Source organism: Anthonomus grandis, chromosome 1 (assembly GCF_022605725.1).
Source record: "Anthonomus grandis grandis chromosome 1, icAntGran1.3, whole genome shotgun sequence".
NCBI classification, from domain to species: domain Eukaryota; kingdom Metazoa; phylum Arthropoda; class Insecta; order Coleoptera; family Curculionidae; genus Anthonomus; species Anthonomus grandis.
Genome location: NC_065546.1, coordinates 1211809 through 1231559, shown reverse-complemented (window position 1 = coordinate 1231559; position 19751 = coordinate 1211809). Strand labels below are relative to the sequence as shown.

Here is a 19751-nt window from a genome sequence, read left to right as displayed (position 1 = left end):
CTGATGGATTCAGGAAGACAGCACAATTCCCTAACTGCATCGGTGCAGTAGAAGGGAAACATGTAGGTGTGAACAAGTTGTCTGGTAGTGGATCAATGAATCTGAATTATAAAGGGTACTTTTCAATAGTTTTGATGGCAGTAGTTGATTCAGATTGCCGTTTTACTTTTATCGACGTCGGGGCCTATACGGTAAAGACTGCGATTCCCCGGTATTTCAAGAAACCATCTTTTGGAAGTTCTTACAAAGAAGAGAGCTAAATATTCCAGAACCTCGACCCCTTCATCATACACTATCTGAAACTGCACCATTTGTCTTAGTAGGAGACGCAGCATTTGTTTTAAACAGCATATTATATTGAGCATTGAGAAAAAAGTATTTAATTACTGTTTGACACGCGCTCGTAGGTTCGTCGAATGTGGAGGATTTTTCACCGACCTACGAATGTTCCTAAAGACTTCTGTAGAGATATAGTTAAAGCCAGTATAGCTCTTCACAACTTAGTAAGATTAAAGGATGGATCTAGAGTAGCAAATGATGATATATACAGTACTCCATCCACTGAATTGAGATCACTGCCACTAGCACAATAAAATAGACAACGTCAACCAAACGATGTTAGAAAAAAATTTTCTGAATATTTTCTGAGTGATGTTGGTAGCTTGCCATGGCAACTAAACAAAATTTAGATTTAAAAAATACTACAAAATATGTTTTGCTTATCGTGATTCGTGCCATAATTTCATTTACTTACCTATCTTTTTCTGGTCTTTTCCGGTTAAATGTTCGAAAGATTCTTCTAAAAATATATACACTTCCCTCCACATTTTTTGTTTCTCTATTTTGTCTTTATAGCTGTCTAGGGTCTTATCCCATAGACATGGACGTCCTTCGACCAGTTCAATTAAAGTAAACGAATCATATTTTGAAGTCATGGCGGTAGTAATCTTTTAAACAGACACATACGACTGACCATAGACAAGGACTGACTAAATTAAAAAAGTCTACTAACAACAGCGACAACGCGGTCAGACGAGATCGGACTTGTTTTATCGGAAGGTGTGCGACTGCGCTGTAAGTTCAAGTTCATCTAGTGGTCCCTCCGACATCCGACTGTCGGATTATTTTGTTATGATTGGACCACACAACTGTTGTTGTTATAGTATGTATAGTTGTTATAGTATATATAGTTATGTTAACTGTTGTTATAGTATACTGTGATTGGACTGCCACTTCCGACGTTTTCGACGGATCACCTGTCGGTCCGATTTTTTATGTGTGCGCATCTACATTTCGATGTGTTGAATTATCGTATATCCGATGACGACATCGGACCTGATTTTATCGGTTCGTGTGCAACGGGCCTAAAGGTCGATTCAAACACATCAGTCACGCCACGGTTCCGGCGCCGAACCGGTACCGTTACGTCACAGAACTTTTTTGACTGATTCGTTTTGTCTATTCGTACACACACGGAATGTATTCGGTGTCGGTGACCAATCTGTTGCAAAAATGGCAAGTTTCACCGATGAAGAATTAGCAATAATTGCTATATGTTTGGACGAAGAGGAAGAAGCGGAAGCAAGCCAAGCAAAAAAACGGAAATGGATCCATGATGCATGGAAAAAAAGAGCTATTGAAGGAGAATACGCGACACTGTATAAAGAACTGCTTCATGATGATGTCAAATTTCATCAAATATTTTAGGATGTCGAAAAATTGCTTTAACGTATTGTTTTCAAAAATTTCAAAAGAACTGAAAAAAGAGGATACACACTGGAGAAGAGCTATTTCATCGAGGCAGCGTCTTGCAGTTTGTTTAAGGTAAGTACGAAATAAATAAATAAATTTATAAAATAAATTTTTTTAAAATTTTTAAACGTACAAATGGTATTTTTTGAAACTTACTGAAATAATTTAAAAAATTCTCAAACAATATAACACTATCTAATACTAGTTTGAATATAAAATACATATTTTAATGAAATCTGTGGAAACAGTCCTGCAAGTCCTGAAAGTGAGAAGAGCCTGTATTATCATCCATAGTTTGTATTGGCGGTGGAGATTGCAGTTGGGTATAAACAGGTGATTGCATCGATGTATTGCTTCTTGATGTATTAGAATATTGGTAACTGGATGCAGGCGATACCATTGGAGGAGCTGTTGTAGCATGTGATTGTTATTGATTACAATTATTATAAATTGGTTCTTGAAGAGACTTTAGTTCATATTTTTGTACAACCGAAAATATTTCTGATTTGGCAAAATGAAAAGAGATTTTAGGGCTGGTGTTATGCCAGTTAGGAAGGCATCAACTGCATCTGGTGGTGCCGTAACTTGTTCCTTACATTTGTTTATTAAATAGTCCATGAGTTTTGCTGAAGCAGTAGGCTGAGAATATGTAACTTTTCTTTTACTGATGTTCTTTTTTGATGTAGTAGTTTGTTTTTGAATAGGTAGTTTTTCAGTCCTTTGTGTTGAAGCAGAGGAATCTTCTCTTTGACTGTTGGTTTCTTCTATTATTTCATTTCTTTCATCCAATACAGAAACATTTTGTTCTTTCTCGTCATCAGAATTACTTTCTTCATCTGCAGGCACTATTTCTTCAGTCTCTTGTTGGGTGTTATCAATATCCTTAATGTTAGTTATCGTTTCTCTTTCATTAAAATGTTTTTTCAAAAAACTTAATTGATCAGCGTATTTGTATCTCTTTGTTTCTTTACGACTTTGTCCACTTTTTGTAATGTTTTTTTTTCAAACATTTTCTAAATGTGTCTCTAATATTTCCCCATCTAGTCTTACACAGTTGATCTGGAAAAAATTAATGTGTTTTTAGTGACAGATAATATAAAAAGTGGTTTGATATTAAAATAAAAATGTTACATAAAAAAACAGCATTACAGTTGTTTTTTTTTTAGGTATTTGGCAACTGGGGACTCTTTCTTGACGATCTCTTTTAGCTTCCGCTTAGGACATAGTATAGTGCAAAATATTGTACATGAAACGTGTAAAGCCATATGCAACGTTTTGATAGCTGAGACACTACCAGAACCTACTGAAGACATGTGGAGGGCCATTGCTGAAGATTTCAACACGAACTGTAACTTCCCGAACTGTGTGGGAGCCTTGGATGACAAACACATTACTATTCAAGCACCTCCAAACACAGGATCGCTTTATTTTAATTATAAGAAATCATTTTCAATTGTTTTGTTGACTCTTGTAGACGCCAATTACAATTTTTTGGTGGTTGACGTCGGAGAATATGGTAAGAATAGTGATGGCGGAATTTTCGCAAATTCTTCATTAGGCAAAAGACTTCAACTAGGAACACTGCAAATACCACAAAACAGAACCCTACCGAATACAGGAGTTAAAGCACCATATGTAATAGTAGGAGACGAGGCATTCCCTTTGAAAACATATTTATTGCAACCTTATCCACGTCAGGATTTAAATATAGCAGAACGTGTTTACACCTACCGTCATTGTCGTGCCAGAAGAGTTGTCGAAAATACGTTTGGCATTTTATCTCAAAAATTTCGAATTTATAATAGGCGAATTCAAGTAGCACCAAAAAATGCAGATAACCTTGTACTGGCGACTTGCATCCTACATAATTTTATTAAAAAATATGATGGATACACGTACAACTATGACAAAAATGAGCCAAAAGTAGGAACAAACTCTAAACTGCAAAATTTGTCTTTGCAAGGTGGAAATGCAACAGGAAATGCTTTTCAAGTAAGAGACACATTTAAAAATTATTTTAATTCTCCAGAGGGGTCTTTGCCGTGTCAACTTGAAAAAATTTAAAAATTGCAATCTGTGTTTTTTCTTGTTATAATAATATGATAGTGAAAAAAAATAATAAAAAGAAGTTCATTACCTTGTGTTTTCATTTCTTTTTCGATTTCCTTCCAAATATTACTTTTAAAATTAGTGTCCATGTATTTGGCATGTGACAAATCATATAAAACATTATATTTTTTCACACATTCTATTAATTGTTCGTCGTTAATTTGATTTTGTTCACTTGTACCGCCCGACATGTTTCCGGCAAAACCAAAAAATATCGTACCAGAGATTATCAAATCGGTCGGACGTGAGACGGGTCGAAGCCTGTCTCAACCTCTTTTATATATGGCATGTCTGTTTGGAAACTGTTCGGCTACGGATGGATGTGAACGCCGCCGGCATATTTCTATTAAGAATATTTTTTATGACGGATTGTTCCGTTCGGCGCCGGAACTGTGACGTGACGGGACTGATGTGTTTGAATCGACCTTTAATCAGACATTCTTCGAAAATATATTTCTTTCTAGGAAACAAAAACTAGTTCTTAAACATAATATGTTCACATATCATCGAGAAAAGATGGTATTACGTCTAAAATAATCAAAACTATCCATATTTATCTTCTTGATCCGCTTGTACATACGTATAGTCAATATCTTTTTTATTTATCATAATTCCGGCTAAAGTACTGATTTTAAAGTTTCAAGTATAAGTCCTATCTACAAATTTATTTATTTATTCATTGTACATCGTACATTAAATAATTACAAAACTAATTGATGCACCTAAAAATATTCTATATTAAATATGAGTTTTTAGACTTCATATATTCATAATTTTTTAATTTTCTTATAAAAAAAAACATGAGACGAAATTGATTGTTATTCGTTTTCTAATTGCTTTCCAACATTTCTTTCACCTTGCCTTATTACTTTGCGTTTAAAAAAAATACACATATATAGTTGGGAAATTTTGGAAAAATAAAAACTGAATCCGGAATACCTCTAATAAACTTTCTTAATTTCGTATCATAGGTTTGATGGGAAAAAATAACCTAATTTTTGGGGTAACTGGGATCATAAAAATTCCTGTGATGATACCTGTAACTAATTTATTAATAAAAACGCATAAAATTTATCTCTATTAATCATTACTTATTGTTTTTTTTTAATAGAATTTCTAGGTAAAGCAGAACTTAAACTAAACGACATCTACAGAGAAACTCAATCAACCAATGGTCCGATTATCAAAAAACTAATACTCCATCAAGTGGAAAGTGGAGAAATAACAGTCAAATTAGATTTGCATATGTTTAATAACTATTAGCCTAGTTAATCAATTTTGACTAGAATTTTGCATGTATACGTCTTTTTACAAGCCAGTGTAGCACAATACACAATTTAGGCGACAGCCATTGTGATGAAATTTGTTTTCATTTTCGTTAAAAGAAATGGATGTTACCGAAAAATATTATTGTTATATTATATATGCTCTACTAACGTTCTTTATATTATATACTATATTCTTTATAACTATACATTTCTAATTCTTTGACAGTTGACAAGACCTTGTATTCCTAATCACAAAATATTACTTTTTATGTTTTTTTACTTTAACATGAAAACTTGTAAGATTTCGGGGTCTGTGCTTTTGCTCAAAAACTGCCAAATTTAACAAAATTGCCATTTATACTATGTATTTTTATCTATTTAGTAATTGTTATACTTTCCTTCTTATATAGAAAATATTATAAGCTAAGTTATAGTTGTTTGTATTAATTATCAGTATTTCTTTTTTTAGTTTTATCTACTGTATACTACTAATATAGTTTTACTAATACAGGCATGTCACAAGGTAACTTTTTGAATATTTATTGGTTTTGCTTTTTCTAATTCTAATTTCCATTCTAATATAATATATTCAATATGGGCTTAAAATTTTCCTTTTAAATTATCTTTTTAAATAAAATCTTGATAAAAACAGGTTTCCTTGTAACAATATTCGTTAGACAATAAAATGATACGTCACGGTTTTGCTTTCTATGTAATTTCACTACTTCATTTTATTTACCCCTAAGCTGTCATAATACTTATTGGAAAAATGATTTATTGCTATTATCATCGGTTGAGATTGAATTATTTTTTAAAAGGATATTTTCTTATCTGTCTGATCATTGATTTTAAAAATAATCTATTCCTCAGTCTATTCGTATTATCGCTTATTCGATTTTTAAAGATGCGCTTTAAAATCTTGTTTCTGACCCTATTTAATATTCTTCTAATGAAGCAGTCCAGTGGTAAGTAGATTGAGCATAAGCTTATATTATAATACCGTTAAAATTGTGCTTTTTAAGCTTTAACGTGCTATACGTGTTCAGTGTCTGAAAATGATGCTGATACTACGTGTGCGGATAATGTGACTAGCATGCCTTCTGATAGTGGCAGTATTACCGATTGTGACAAAAAGTTTTGTACTATTGTAAGGGTTGAATACTTGGTAAGTAGAATTTAAAAAAAAATTAAAATAGCTAAGGTACTAGGTGAACTAAGGTGAAGTAAATGATTAAATATTTACTTATTTAATGTTGAATACGCAATTTGTATTGTAAATAGTGCAAATATTGGCAGACTTATACTTTTGCCGTGTAATAATCTCAAGCCGTTTTAAAAAATCGCAATCTCCCACTTTACAATCGACATATGTTGTGCGGGAGGAAATTGACGATGACTAATTCGAAAAATTTGTTGGTATTGATTAGAAACTACGCTTCAGTCTTATTTTTAGACAAATGAGAAATTATTGGCTTGCAGGCTTATAGCTTTTTGGTAAGTTCGACTTTTTGCCTCCTTTAAAATATCAATTGCCCTAGCTAGGACTATTCTTTTGGAAGTTTTTTAAGGTGAGGCACGTTACCTACGCTAAAATAAATATTTCTTCACATAAAAAATACAATTTTTAGGCAATAGTAATCTTTTATAAAAGGTAAAAAACACGAAATCTACAGCATCACAAATACATTTAATGAAATAACGAAGGTTACATGTTTCGCTCGACTAGAGCATCATCAGACCTAAACAATAATTAAAATTATGTAACCCGAAAAAAGGAGAATTCAACAAAAACTTACCATAACATACACAAAACACCTGATATATAAGTAAACAAAGATTACAATAAAGTGGCACTATCTATGTACAAAGAAGTCAACTAAACAATCAAATCACTTTATACATTTTAGAAATCTAACCATCATTTAAGAGTCTAGAACTACTTGAGGTTATTAAAAACTAGGTGGCCATCAAAACCAAACCTTTCATTAACACAGGACAGATCTGGGCTTTTAAAAGCTTTACTAATCTCCATTGTCTCCAACAAGTCTAGTTTTTTACTTTTGTTGCATTGATGCAGTATTTTTATATTTTGGCTGTCAGGAAAATCATGTTTGGAGTCGAGAAGGTGATTAGCAAAAGCTGATCTGGTCACTGTGATTTCGGTATTTTTAAATTTATTGTATTGGGCCTTGTGTTCACTAATCCTAGTAGAAATCTTCCTACCAGACTGGCCGACGTACACTGCAGGGCACTCTTTACACCTAATCTCATAAACTCCTGGAGAAGATAGCGGGGGTAGTTTATCTTTAGTTTTAATTAGATGTCTTTTTAAGGTATTATTGGTTTTAAAAGCTGGGGTTATGCCAAAGGGAGAAAAAAAGCGGGATAGTTGTGACGAAATTGGTCCAAAATAAGTAAACGACCTAAAAGTTTTGATATTGTTTGTTTGTTGTCTGATAAAATTAAATGATAATTTATACTTGTTCACATACTGAAAATACATTTTATATATAGGTTTAAGAGGGAAAAAGTTACTGACTGTTAGTTGTTTAATGGTAAGGAATTCTTTTTTAAAAGCTTCACGAGAAAGTGGGATGTTAAAAAGTCTGTAAAATAAAGAATGGAAAGCAGCAAATTATGTGAGGACGGGGATGTTGAATTATATTGTATAATATTATCTGTTGTTGCTTGTTTACGAAATATTTCAAAGGATATCTTTTCTTTCCCTCTTAAGTAATAAGTCTAAGAATGGTAAGGTGTTGTTCTGTTCTCGTTCGATTGTGAACTCAATTTTAGAGTGAAGAGAGTTGACATAATTATGGAAGTTTGTAAGCTCTACCTCACTTCCATTCCAAATAAAACATATATCATCCACATACCGTTTATAAAAGATTATGTTATTTTTAAAATTACTTCTCATTATTTTTGTTGCTAAGAAATACTTCACCAAGAAATGGCGATAAAGAAGAGCCCATTGCTAGTCCTTCTTTTTGTTTGAAAAAACGGTTGTTAAATTGGAAAAAAATTTGATCTAACACAGTAGAAAGAAGCAAAAGTAGATTTTCCACCAAAAGTGAATCAAGTTTCCCCCTGAGAAGATCTTTGACTAAGACCAGACAATCAGCGGGTGGAATGCTTGGAAATAAGTTTTTCACATCTAGCGATATAAGCTGGGCTGTATCTGGAACGTGAACATTCTGAATGCTTTTGGCAAAATTTACTGAATTTGTTAAAGAATATGGCGCTTTGAAGTTTGAGACATTTCTAAGAACTTTGTTAAGCCAAGATGATAACTGGTAACAAGGGGAGTCAACAAAGGAAACCACAGGTCTAATTGGCATGCTAGTTTTATGGAGTTTTGGCAACCCATATAATAGAGGTATTTTAGGGTTCATGGGATATAGTTTTTGTTTTGTGGAATTAAAATATTCTAAGGTTACCAAGGTCATGTCTAAGACTTTTTTTAATTTATTAAAGAATGGACCTGTCGGATCTCTGTCGACCTTTTCAAAGTCTTCTGTGTTTAGAAAATCCATTACTTTATTTATGTAATCGTCTCTTTTTAAGGCAAGTAAGCATGATCCCTTTTCGGCTTTTGTGAAAACTATATCGTTGTCCCTCATTTTCTTTTTTATAGATGTTAATATTTTGTTGTTGTTTTGATTTATTCTTTGTTTATTGTTAAGGAAACAATTTTGATTTAAAAAGGAAATTATTCTTGCTCTTAAAATGTTCTTATTTGATATATCCGCTGACTGTAGAGCATTTTCAGCCTCTACAGCTAATGTTTCCCTAACACATCGGTCGGTTCTAGTAGGAAGATTAAATTTTAAATTGTTGTTAAGAAATTGTAATTCGACTTCAGAAAAAGAAACGTCACTAAGGTTCATAAATCTATCGTGAAAAACATGACTAAAATTACTTTTGCGATATTCGTGGAAATCATTGAGTCTAAGTGAAGTTATATATTTGTTTTTAAGGTTACTAAGTTTCTTGTGTAATCTATTAAAAGTAGTAGAGCCGAAGCTAAGCGGGAAAGAAATAAGATATCCTTTGAAATATTTCGTAAACAAGCAACAACAGATAATATTATACAATATAATTCAACATCACCGTCCTCACATAAATTTGCTGCTGTCCATACTTTATTTTACAGACCTTTTAACATCCCACTTTCTCGTGAAGTTTTTAAAAAAGAATTCCTTACCATTAAACAACTAGCAGTCAGTAACTTTTTCCCTCTTAAACTCAATATAAAATGTATTTTCAGTATATGAACAAGTATAATTTATCATTTAATTTTATCAGATAACAAACAAACTATATTAAAACTTTTAGGTCGTTTACTTATTTTGGACCAATTTCGTCACAATTATCCCGCTTTTTTTCTCCCTTTGGCATAACCCCAGCTTTTAAAACCAATAATACCTTAAAAAGACATCTAATTAAAACTAAAGATAAACTACCCCCGCTATCTTCTCCAGGAGTTTATGAGATTAGGTGTAAAGAGTGCCCTGCAGTGTACGTCGGCCAGTCTGGTAGGAAGATTTCTACTAGGATTAGTGAACACAAGGCCCAATACAATAAATTTAAAAATACCGAAATCACAGTGACCAGATCAGCTTTTGCTAATCACATTCTCGACTCCAAACATGATTTTCTTGACAGCCAAAATATAAAAATACTGCATCAATGCAACAAAAGTAAAAAACTAGACTTGTTGGAGACAATGGAGATTAGTAAAGCTTTTAAAAGCCCAGATCTGTCCTGTGTTAATGAAAGGTTTGATTTTGATCGCCACCTAGTTTTTAATAACCTCAAGTAGTTCTAGACTCTTAAGTGATGGTTAGATTTCTAAAATGTATAAAGTGATTTGATTGTTTAGTTGACTTCTTTGTACATAGATAGTGCCACTTTATTGTAATCTTTGTTTACTTATATATCAGGTATTTTGTGTATGTTATGGTAAGTTTTTGTTGAATTCTCGTTTTTTCGGGTTACATAATTTTAATTATTGTTTAGGTCTGATGATGCCCTAGTCGAGCGAAACATGTAACCTCCGTTATTTTATTAAATGTATTTGTGATGCTGTAGATTTCGTGTTTTTTACCTTTTATAAAAGTGTATGACCAGCATCTTTGGGATAATGGATGAATTTTTCGAGTTTTATAGTAATCTTATTTTAAGCAAATTATTGGAAAATCAGCATTTAAGTCATCATTGTTTATACGGGGTGACACAGAAATAAGGGAACACTTAATAACTTTTTTACTTTTCAAGATAAACAAATGAAATTTGGTATATCGATAGAATAGTTATAAGAGCATCTTTTGACATATTCTGTTGTTTTCCATCGCTTCCGGTTTAACAGGAAGTGACACTAACTTTCTTATTTTAAATGGGACACTTGGTATATTTTTACGTATTTCGATAAAAAATTATATTCTGAAAACAATGATACTATATTTTCTACTTTTTGTTTTATACTCATAGAAAAAATCACTTTTTTAAAATAGGGTGCCCTGAATGCGTTGAAGGTTTTAATTTTTAATCAAGTAACCGCGGAAAAATAGTTTTCGTTACATTTTATGACTTAAATCTTTTACACGCCTATTTAAAATGTTCAAACCATTAATTTTGGCATTTACTTTGTTTTTTAAACAGCACATTATTGGCAACAAATCGGTCGTCATAATAAAAAAAAGAGAAAGACCTTTATTTTCTACCCTATTTGCTTGCAAATACCTGTAAAACATACATCCCAGAACATGGACACCATTCTCCAAACTATCTTACTTATATTTTAGGATCCTAAAGGCAAGTTACAATCTTTTGGACGAAGCTGCATGGATGTCGTACCAGTGGACGGCGTCTACGAAGATTCTACCTACCGTACTTACCAGTGGTCCTGCAAAACCGATCTTTGCAATAGCGGAAACGGCAAAACCAGCATTAATGATGGATCTCGCAGTTTGGGAGATAAAAGTACTATATACGCACCTGGAACAGGCCGGTCTTCAGCTGAGGAGGTTGCAGGGAGATTGCTGCTAGTATTAAGCTGTTTTTTACTTATGAAAATAAATTAATCCTACTAAATTATAGATATGGCAACCATGTTAGTATCGCGATTGCCAGATGTCCTCCTTTTAATTAAAATTCTGCTTACGTAAATTACCAACATGTATTTTACATAATAATTTGGAATCTATCTACTTAAAAATTAACACGTAACATCAGGATAAAATTTGTACATTTTTATTGTCTTATCGGTTTACATTTTTTCTTTCTACGTTAGTTATGTGTATTGGTTTAAACAGAAACACCTCATTTGGCACATCCAGGCAGCAATAATGACAATCAAAGCATTTTGGATGCTGATCTAGCTTTTCCTAATGGTCTCGTGATCATTGACTTCGATCGGGGCGGGCTAGTCAAGCTGGTCGTCTAAAAACAAATAACGTTAATAATTAATTTTATCTTATTAATAACTTATATAATGCGTGAAAGCGAAAGCCTTACTTATTAATAAGCATTTACAGTCTTTATTAAACGTCAGTCACTGCTTATTAAACTCATAAACGATCTATAAGGATAGAGACTTCTAAAGAAAGAATTAGTATAAGTTTTCAACTCCACTTCTCCACCTATGTTGAAAACAGACCAAAAAATATTAACTTTTAATTTTTGTGTTGAATATATTTTTCGAACTTTATGAAATATTCTTTACAGGTCATTCAGATAGCAGAAAAATTTATAGATATATTAAAAAAAAAATCCTTCATCAATTTGTCTCTATTCACACGACTTAGCAACGAACTTTTGTTACAGGATTAATTACGCTTTAGACGGGATCTGGAGAATCCTAATTTTTATTCATTTGGTTAAAATATTTAAAAATGACCTTGTTCTAAATTTTTCTTTCAAAACTTTATAAGTACGAGACTGCTGACTGAGACACCCACCATAATTACAATTGCCTTCGACTCTTAATGGAATTCGCCAATATTTTTCATACCAAATATCGAGACTTCTAGATGAGGACGATCATCACTATTGCACTGTGCGAAGGCGTAATCTAGAATAGGGGAGCGGGGGTTACTAGTCGAGACCCTAGGAATCGAACTGATAAACTCGACTAACTAACAGTTCGCCCTTGAGTTTCCCGACCTACTACAATTTGGACATGAACGGGTAGTCACACTTTCCCAACCGCAACGGAAACAGTGTCGACGAAAGGGTTGTGGACAAGTACTACTCAAATGGCCAGTACTACGACAATTCCAACAAACAACCGGACCACGAGAATTCTGAAGGTGCGGTGAAGAATTCATTGTATGTACATGAGGGTTTCTTGGTCGCTGATACATCAACTCAGGCTCGGCGACATTATTAGGGTTTACTGGAGGAGGTTGCATGCGTTGAGTTCGCAATTGGATGTTCTCAATCTATTGTGCTGCAAGTTCCAGCTCTGTGATGTTGGTGAAATTGTGAAGTGCAAGTTGATTTTGCAATGAGGGGAGCAAATTTCGGCGTATAATGCGAAGTTGCATTTCCTCGGATGGAGGTTCACGTAACTTTCGAAACAAGTTTCGCATTTGTGCAATAAAGATTACGGACTTCTCCACTGGACCTTGTGTTCTATTCCTTATATCACACTAAATATCCTCCTCATATTCTGACAATAAATAGGCAGACCTAAGTTTACATTTCAATTCTTCCCATGACCTGATATCACTGCGTATAGATACCAAGACAAGGTTGTGTCCGAAAATAAAATTATTGCACAATGCAGCAGCTGATTTCATGATATTCCACAAGCAAAACCCAACTCCTCTACATGCTCAATAAAATTGGTAACACTACCAGAACCATCAAAATGTAACTGCCATTTTGAAATTGTTGAAAAATTCTTCGCCAGCTCATCGGAACCTAACGGATTCGTGACATCATTAGCATTAGCAGAAGTAAACACGGGTACATTCCGCTTCAAGGTGGAATTAGATTGGGGAGGAAAGGAATAGTTCCTCGATGGGGAATAATAAGAACACGTTATTGGGTTAACTGGATCCTGTGAAATAACGTTCGAAGGAATGGTGTGAAGTAACTGAACTAAATGTGTCGAAGTGTGGTCACAAAAAGTTGGTGTTCGATTGAACTGAATTAAAGCAGGCCGAAACGAACAAGAGGGACCTGGATTTACAGATACCGTCGAAGGAATCACATTGGGTGAAAGATGCTGTAAGACTTCTGTCTGATCTTGAGAAACAGGAAGAGGATGATCCAGAAGGGAGTCCTCTCTAGAGAAAGCCTCAATAACAACCGGTACCTGCAAAATTTCCTCTACACTCATTGTCAATGTTTGCTTAGCCATTTCTAACCCATCAATTATAGAATTTAACTGAGTAGACAAACTCATTACTTCTTCAGAAAAATCAGGGCGAAATTCTAATAATTTCTTGAAACGACCCTGGATATGTAACGCCTTAGACCGCAACCTACTATATTCTTTATTAATATTTAATTCATTACGACCTGAGATAGCACTTTCCAATAAATTACACTTTCCTGTACAAATATCAACTTCGTTATCAGGGTCCAATTCTATTACCTCAAACATCGGCAAGCTATTAAGTTTCTCTTATTTCAAATATAACCTTAAACGTCGACGCTTTTCCATAAGAGTACCAGCAGTGATAGCACTTCGAGATGATAGCTCATACTCAAGCTCGTCCAGCTCCAATTTATTTATATCCATTTTCCCCAAAAATATCTCTGCCAATAACACAAACCAAAAAAAATAATATTTTTTTTAAAATTATAGTCCCCTGTATGTATTGTGTATTGTGATCTACCTTGAGCAACTAAGCCGCTAACAAGGTACGGTGCACGCAGTGCAACCCATCCTGTTCCAAAAAATTTCCCACGTCCCCACGTCCACGAAGGGCACGTCTGCCCCTAACCTACGTTAAAATCCCAATGACAATATAAACGCTTTACTGAGTTGCAACACTAATCACTGTTAGTAAAACATCTCAGTAAGATTCCCCCCCCCAACCTAGAATAATTTATACCTAATAATATATCTATAATAACCATATCTAATATAAAATACCTATCTAAATTTATTTCTATAAGCTTTAAATACCTAAATCACTCTTAAAAAATCTCCAAATTCGGAAAAACAATTCGAAAACAATTTATATTTTCACAGTATTACAGTAAGCAGTTAATTTAGTGATACTATGTTAACTGTGTTAACACAATAGATACTACAGGATTAATTAATCATGTTATGCTATAGATAATATTTCTAGGGAGTTAAGTTTGTTCTAGAGTCTTGATTTAAAAGTTCAAAACAACAAGAACTCCCTAGATCTGATACTTTTTTAAAATATTCTTCACGGTTCAATTAGGGATCTGAGAGTCTTAATTAATAAGTTTCGCTTAGGTTTATTTAATAAATTTCGCTTATATTGAGTCTTAACACAACAGCGAATTTTTCGAGATATTTTTTACGGTTCTTTTAGAATATAGTAGAATGAGTGGCTAATCCAAAAACATTCTTTTTAATCTGTTAATCTTTTAGTTACACTTAACTTAGAAATGATATCATTATTTTTTGGATATCTTTTACAGCTTACTAGAGAGAAATAGAGAACCTTTTTTTTCTAAATCAATTGATAATCTAGAAATGACTTTTTTTCTAAATCAATTTATATTCTATTGACACTTAAACCCTTTCGCTCACTGTGTACACATTTGTGTACATGAATTTATCATCATCCTTATATAAATTCAGAAAGGAATTTATTGTTTTACTCTTAGTGTCAACATTTGTATACATTAGGATCTTGTAGTATAGATGCCGCCCTCTAGGGCTTTCAATAAAAGTTTGTTACTGTAATTTTAACAGCTGGCGAGCAATATTTGAGTAACGCGGGCAAGGTTATCTGGTAGATTATTGTGGTGTTTTGTTTGTGGTGAAAATAGTAAAAAAAAAAACAAATTAATAAGGGTGGTATTGTGAGTGCTAACAGTGATCCATTCATTTTTTTCGCGGAAGTACATTTTTTTTGTCTTTGAAGACACGTACACATTTGTGTACACTGTGAATCAGAGAAGTAAACTTACAAGGTAAATTTAATCGTACTATTTTCTTTTTTATATTAGTAAATAGTTAAATATTATAGAATCCTCGTTTATAATGAGCCAAAATCGCCCACTAACAGATAAAGAACTATTAGATTTAATAGAAGCCGGATTATCAGACATTAAAGGACTCAGTGACGGCGAATTCAATGAAGATGATGGCTTTGATTTTGATTCTGAGGGTATATTACTTGGAACTAGTATATTATATAACATACTAGTATATTATACTATTATATTATATATAGTATATTATATGTGCGTAGCATATATACTTTTTATCTTGTAGAATTACAAGCAATGAGTGATGAGGAGGAAGAGGCTGAACCTGTTCCCAGCATACCTGTAACTCAACAACGTGAAGAGACTGAGCAGCTAGAACAAGCAGAACCTAAACCTGTTCCCAACATAATGGCAAAAACTCCACAAAAGTCGAAGAAATCCAATATAGAAGACTATTTGGAAAACAATGGTCTTTCAAAGAAAAAGGATATATTCTGGCGAAAAAATTTACAGTATATCACTCCACCGATAGAGTGGCACGTTAGAGAAGAAGAACCAGTAGTTCAGCTAGAAAGCCCAGCGTTTTTTTTTCTGTAATTATTTTGCAGATATTTTCCAACCCATGATGGAATATACAAATCTTTACGCTGTTCGGCAGCAAACCCGCTTTGTTCCTACGACGGTTGAAGAACTAAAAACGTTTGTAGGAATACATATCATCATGGGTAATCTACATTATCCAAGAATTAAGTTATACTGGGACCATAAATTACAAATTCCACTGATTTCCAATAATATGACTGTTAACAGGTTTTATAAATTGCGATAACATATTCACTTTGTGAATATTCACGAAAAACCAGACAACAGTGACAGATTTTGGAAGGTGCGTCCAATATATGATGCAATTAGGAGAAGATGCCTTTCCCTTCCATTGGAATCAAAATTGTGTGTGGACGAAAAAACGTTCAAAGGCAGTTTGAACGTCAAGCAATACGTCGAAAACAAACCCAAACCGTGGGGAATTAAGATTTTTGCGCTATGTAGCATCTTGTATGATTTTATAATATATCAAGGATCTACTACTGAACTTAACCCACAGCAACTTGATGTATTTGGTTCGGGTGCTGCAGTGGTACTAAAATTATCTGAACGAATCTCACACCCTAGGGTACAGTTATATTTTGACAACTATTTTTCAAATTATAACTTACTTCAGTACCTTAGAAATAGGCAAATATATACAACGTGCACAGCAAGAGCTCAAAGATTTAAAAATCCGCCATTTTCGTCCGATAAGGATATGAAAATAAAAGGTCGAGGTTGTTCCGAAGAAATTATTAGCGGGGATGGGCAGTCATAATGACAAAATGGCCAGTTGTAATGGCATCAAATTATATGGGAGGTGGTGATAAAGACCAGTGCCGCCGATGGGATAAAAAAGGGAAGGACTATATTTACGTTTCAAGACCACAAGTAATAAATAACTACAACTCTAACATGGGGGGTGTTGACAAGATGAATTTCCTTATTACCTTGTATCGGACATTTATTAGGTCAAAAAAGTGGACTCTGAGAATGTTTGCTCATGCCATAGATATGGCATGCGTAAACGGCTGGTTGGAATATAAAGAAAAAGCTGAAAAAAATTACATCGTAGTAATTATATTATAGTAATTATATTACATTATTAATTATAGTAATTATACCACATAAAAGCCTAATAATTATCCCTTAAAACAAAAGTAAGCTCGTTAAAATTCGTTAGGCCTATCCAAGGTTATCAAGAATTTTAGATATAAATATTCAACCCTTCCCCCACCTATTATTTGACAGATTAGAAAAAAAAGTTTGAAATCAAAAATGTTTAGAACTTATCATACTTTAAAATGGCATCATTCTTCTCTAGGATTTACTTTCAATATTTTCAATAAAACCAATATTTTCTATTTCAATGTTGTATTACGCCCCCTAGCGGTCATCGTACGAACTTGTAAATAATTTCCAACAATTTCTCTTCGCCGCTTTTATAAAAAATATTTTTTTCCCTATGCTGTGGGATGAGTAGTTACTGAGATATGGCCGGCGACCTCTCTTAGTTGTACACCCGGTACATAAAAAAAAAACTAAAAACAAACAAAAAAAATAAAAAAACTGTTTACGTCAAAAATTTTCAAAAAAATTAAAGAGTTGATTTACAAAAAATCAAATTTTTCTTTTAAAAAATGAAAATTCATGAGCGAAGGGGTTAACTCGGCAACGATTATTATAGATATTTTTCACGGTTCACTCTAAAAACTCAAAAATGAATTGATAAAATTTAAGAATATTTTTTTTAATCAATTTTTATGTAGAAAAATCTTTTTTTTTTGGAAATAATTTGATAATGTAAACATTTTTGTTATCAATTATCCTTCTATTGATACTTGACACAGTAACGATTTTTTCGAGATATTCTTCACGGTATAGTCGAAGAATAGAAAAATCTTTTTTTTTTAAGTTAAATAAAATTGATAGTCTAAATTTTTGAAAACGAATTTGTCTTTTATTAACTCTTAACACAATAAAAATTTTTAAAGATATTTAAAGGGTAATTTTTTAAAGGTCAATTGATAATTCAAGAATCATTTTTTAATCAAGTTAATCCTATTGGCACTTAACTTAAAACATTTTTTTTTAAATTCAGTTAATAATCCAGTATAACAATTTACTTAATATTGACACTTTGAGTTATTTTGAGATATTTTTCAAAGTTCACTCAGAAGACGGAAAAATTAATGGTTAATAAAAATTTCTTTTTTTTTAATTAAATTTTCCTTCTATTAAAACTTAACTCGACGATTAGCAACGATATTTTTTTTAAACTTTCTTCAAAACTCACTCAAAAAAGAAACAAACTAATTGATATTGGAAAAATCTTTCAGTAACACATTTTTTGAGATATTCTTTACGGTTTACTAAGAAAACAGATTTTTTTCTCTTAATCAATTAGCTTTCTATTGACACTTCACTCAGGTCAGCAATAATTTTTTGGAATATTTTTCACGGTTCAGACAGAAAAATCAATTGATAATCCAAGAATAATTTTTTTAATCAAATAAATATTGACACAATTTTTTGAGATTTTATTGACGGTTCATTTAAAAAACAGAAATATATTTTCTTTATTCCCCAATAATCAGCAAACAGATTTTTTTATTCAATTGATAATCCAAGATTTTTTAAAATTAATTTACCTATTATTGACACGATTTCTTTGAGACATTTTGGTGATCTAAGAATCTTTTTTTTATAAAGTTTTATATATAGTTATAAGTTTTCTTCTATTGATACTTAACTAAGCAACGATTTTTTTTGAGACTCTTTTCACAGTTTGCTCAAAAGAGACGCAAATCAACTGATAATTTAAGAATCTTTTTTTTTTAATCCATTTGCCTTTTAATAATAATAGCAATAGCAGTTTTTTTCCATTTATAATCTAAACATATTTTTATAGGTATTTTTCATGGTTCTTAATAACATGAACTGATTGATAACATGAGAATATTTTGTTAAAATATTCTTCACGGAATATTTAGAGCAAAAGAATCTTTTTTTTTTAATTTTGCAATGATTTTTTCGGATACTTTTCATGGTCTAGCGAGAAAAATCAACCGATAATCCAAGAATATTTCTTTAATCAATCTATCTCGTATTGACACTCGGCAACGATTTTTTTAAGATATTCTTTACGGTTTATTCAGAAAACAAAGAAATCAACTGATAATATTTATTTGATCAATTTTTTTAAAGTTAATTTGCCATATTATAACACTTAATTTTTTATTAAATTTTTTTCGTTGAAAACTTGCAAAAAATCATATTTTAGAAGTCTTTCCAGAGCATAGCAAGCATCAGCCTGAATCCACATTGATACGTTATTAGCCATCCGTTGGGACCACGTGATTGCTATCAGCCAATAAGAGACCCAAAAGGTTTCACGTACTTACGTGAAGGAAAACACGGATAAAAGTTGGTTAATTCGAACTTCATTCCGTTTTTTTGGTCCGTTGTACTATTTGTTTTTTATTGGTATTTTTGAATTTTTGCCAATTTTTTTTTACTAGTTATTTTGAACCATTCTTTTTAGAAGATAACTTAAATCCATTTACTAAAAGTCAAGGTATGGAAATTATTGTTCCAAGAGTACCTGTAAAGAATAAAATAATTTGTCTCTTATTGGCAAGTAAATATCTTGGATTCTAGTAGTCAAAATTAAGACATTGTTGGACTAGTCTGAAGATATTTTCAGTCTTTTTTGAAAAATTAACTAAAATCCATTTAGAAAAAGTCAAAATATGGAAATTCTTGTTCTAGGAGTGCCTGTAAGAAATAAAATAAATTGTCTTTTATTAGCAAGTGAATATCTTGAGTTCTAGTAGTCAAAATTAAGAAATTATTGATTGATGGACTATTCTGAAGACTTTCTTA

The 19751-nt window shown here is 32.3% G+C and overlaps 3 protein-coding genes across 10 annotated transcripts in view; 2 read left to right on the top strand and 1 right to left on the bottom strand.

The window, feature by feature from the left end:
* LOC126743900 (intersectin-1) overlaps positions 1-5656 on the top strand; it is a 133104-nt gene extending 127448 nt beyond the window's left edge. For all 5 annotated transcript variants that reach the window (XM_050451194.1, XM_050451202.1, XM_050451177.1 and 2 more), the window contains one exon: positions 4973-5656. In XM_050451194.1, the coding sequence (XP_050307151.1) occupies positions 4973-5124 (152 nt within the window). In that variant the 3' untranslated portion in view covers positions 5125-5656. The remainder of the gene's footprint in view (positions 1-4972) is intronic.
* A 277-nt stretch (positions 5657-5933) lies between these two features.
* Positions 5934-11230, top strand: LOC126744215 (uncharacterized). Its single transcript, XM_050451576.1, has 3 exons — positions 5934-6094; positions 6152-6294; positions 10937-11230. Exons 1-3 carry the CDS (start codon positions 6034-6036, stop codon positions 11213-11215), a joined length of 483 nt encoding a protein of 160 aa, XP_050307533.1. The 5' UTR covers positions 5934-6033; the 3' UTR covers positions 11216-11230.
* A 138-nt stretch (positions 11231-11368) lies between these two features.
* LOC126744133 (sex peptide receptor) overlaps positions 11369-19751 on the bottom strand; it is a 70318-nt gene continuing 61935 nt past the window's right edge. For all 4 annotated transcript variants that reach the window (XR_007663075.1, XM_050451481.1, XM_050451499.1 and 1 more), the window contains one exon: positions 11369-11573. Coding sequence is in view for 3 of the 4 variants with exons in the window: in XM_050451481.1 (XP_050307438.1) it covers positions 11487-11573 (87 nt within the window). In the remaining variant the exon portion in view is untranslated. The remainder of the gene's footprint in view (positions 11574-19751) is intronic.

Bases quoted from the DNA above. Each gene is read 5' to 3' on its own strand.
- LOC126744215 (XM_050451576.1), top strand. From the start codon at position 6,034: ATGCGCTTTAAAATCTTGTTTCTGACCCTATTTAATATTCTTCTAATG. The intron at 6,095-6,151 runs GTAAGTAGATTG...GTGCTTTTTAAG, and splicing joins TCTAATGAAGCAGTCCAGTG to CTTTAACGTGCTATACGTGT. The intron at 6,295-10,936 runs GTAAGTAGAATT...CTTATATTTTAG, and splicing joins TTGTAAGGGTTGAATACTTG to GATCCTAAAGGCAAGTTACA.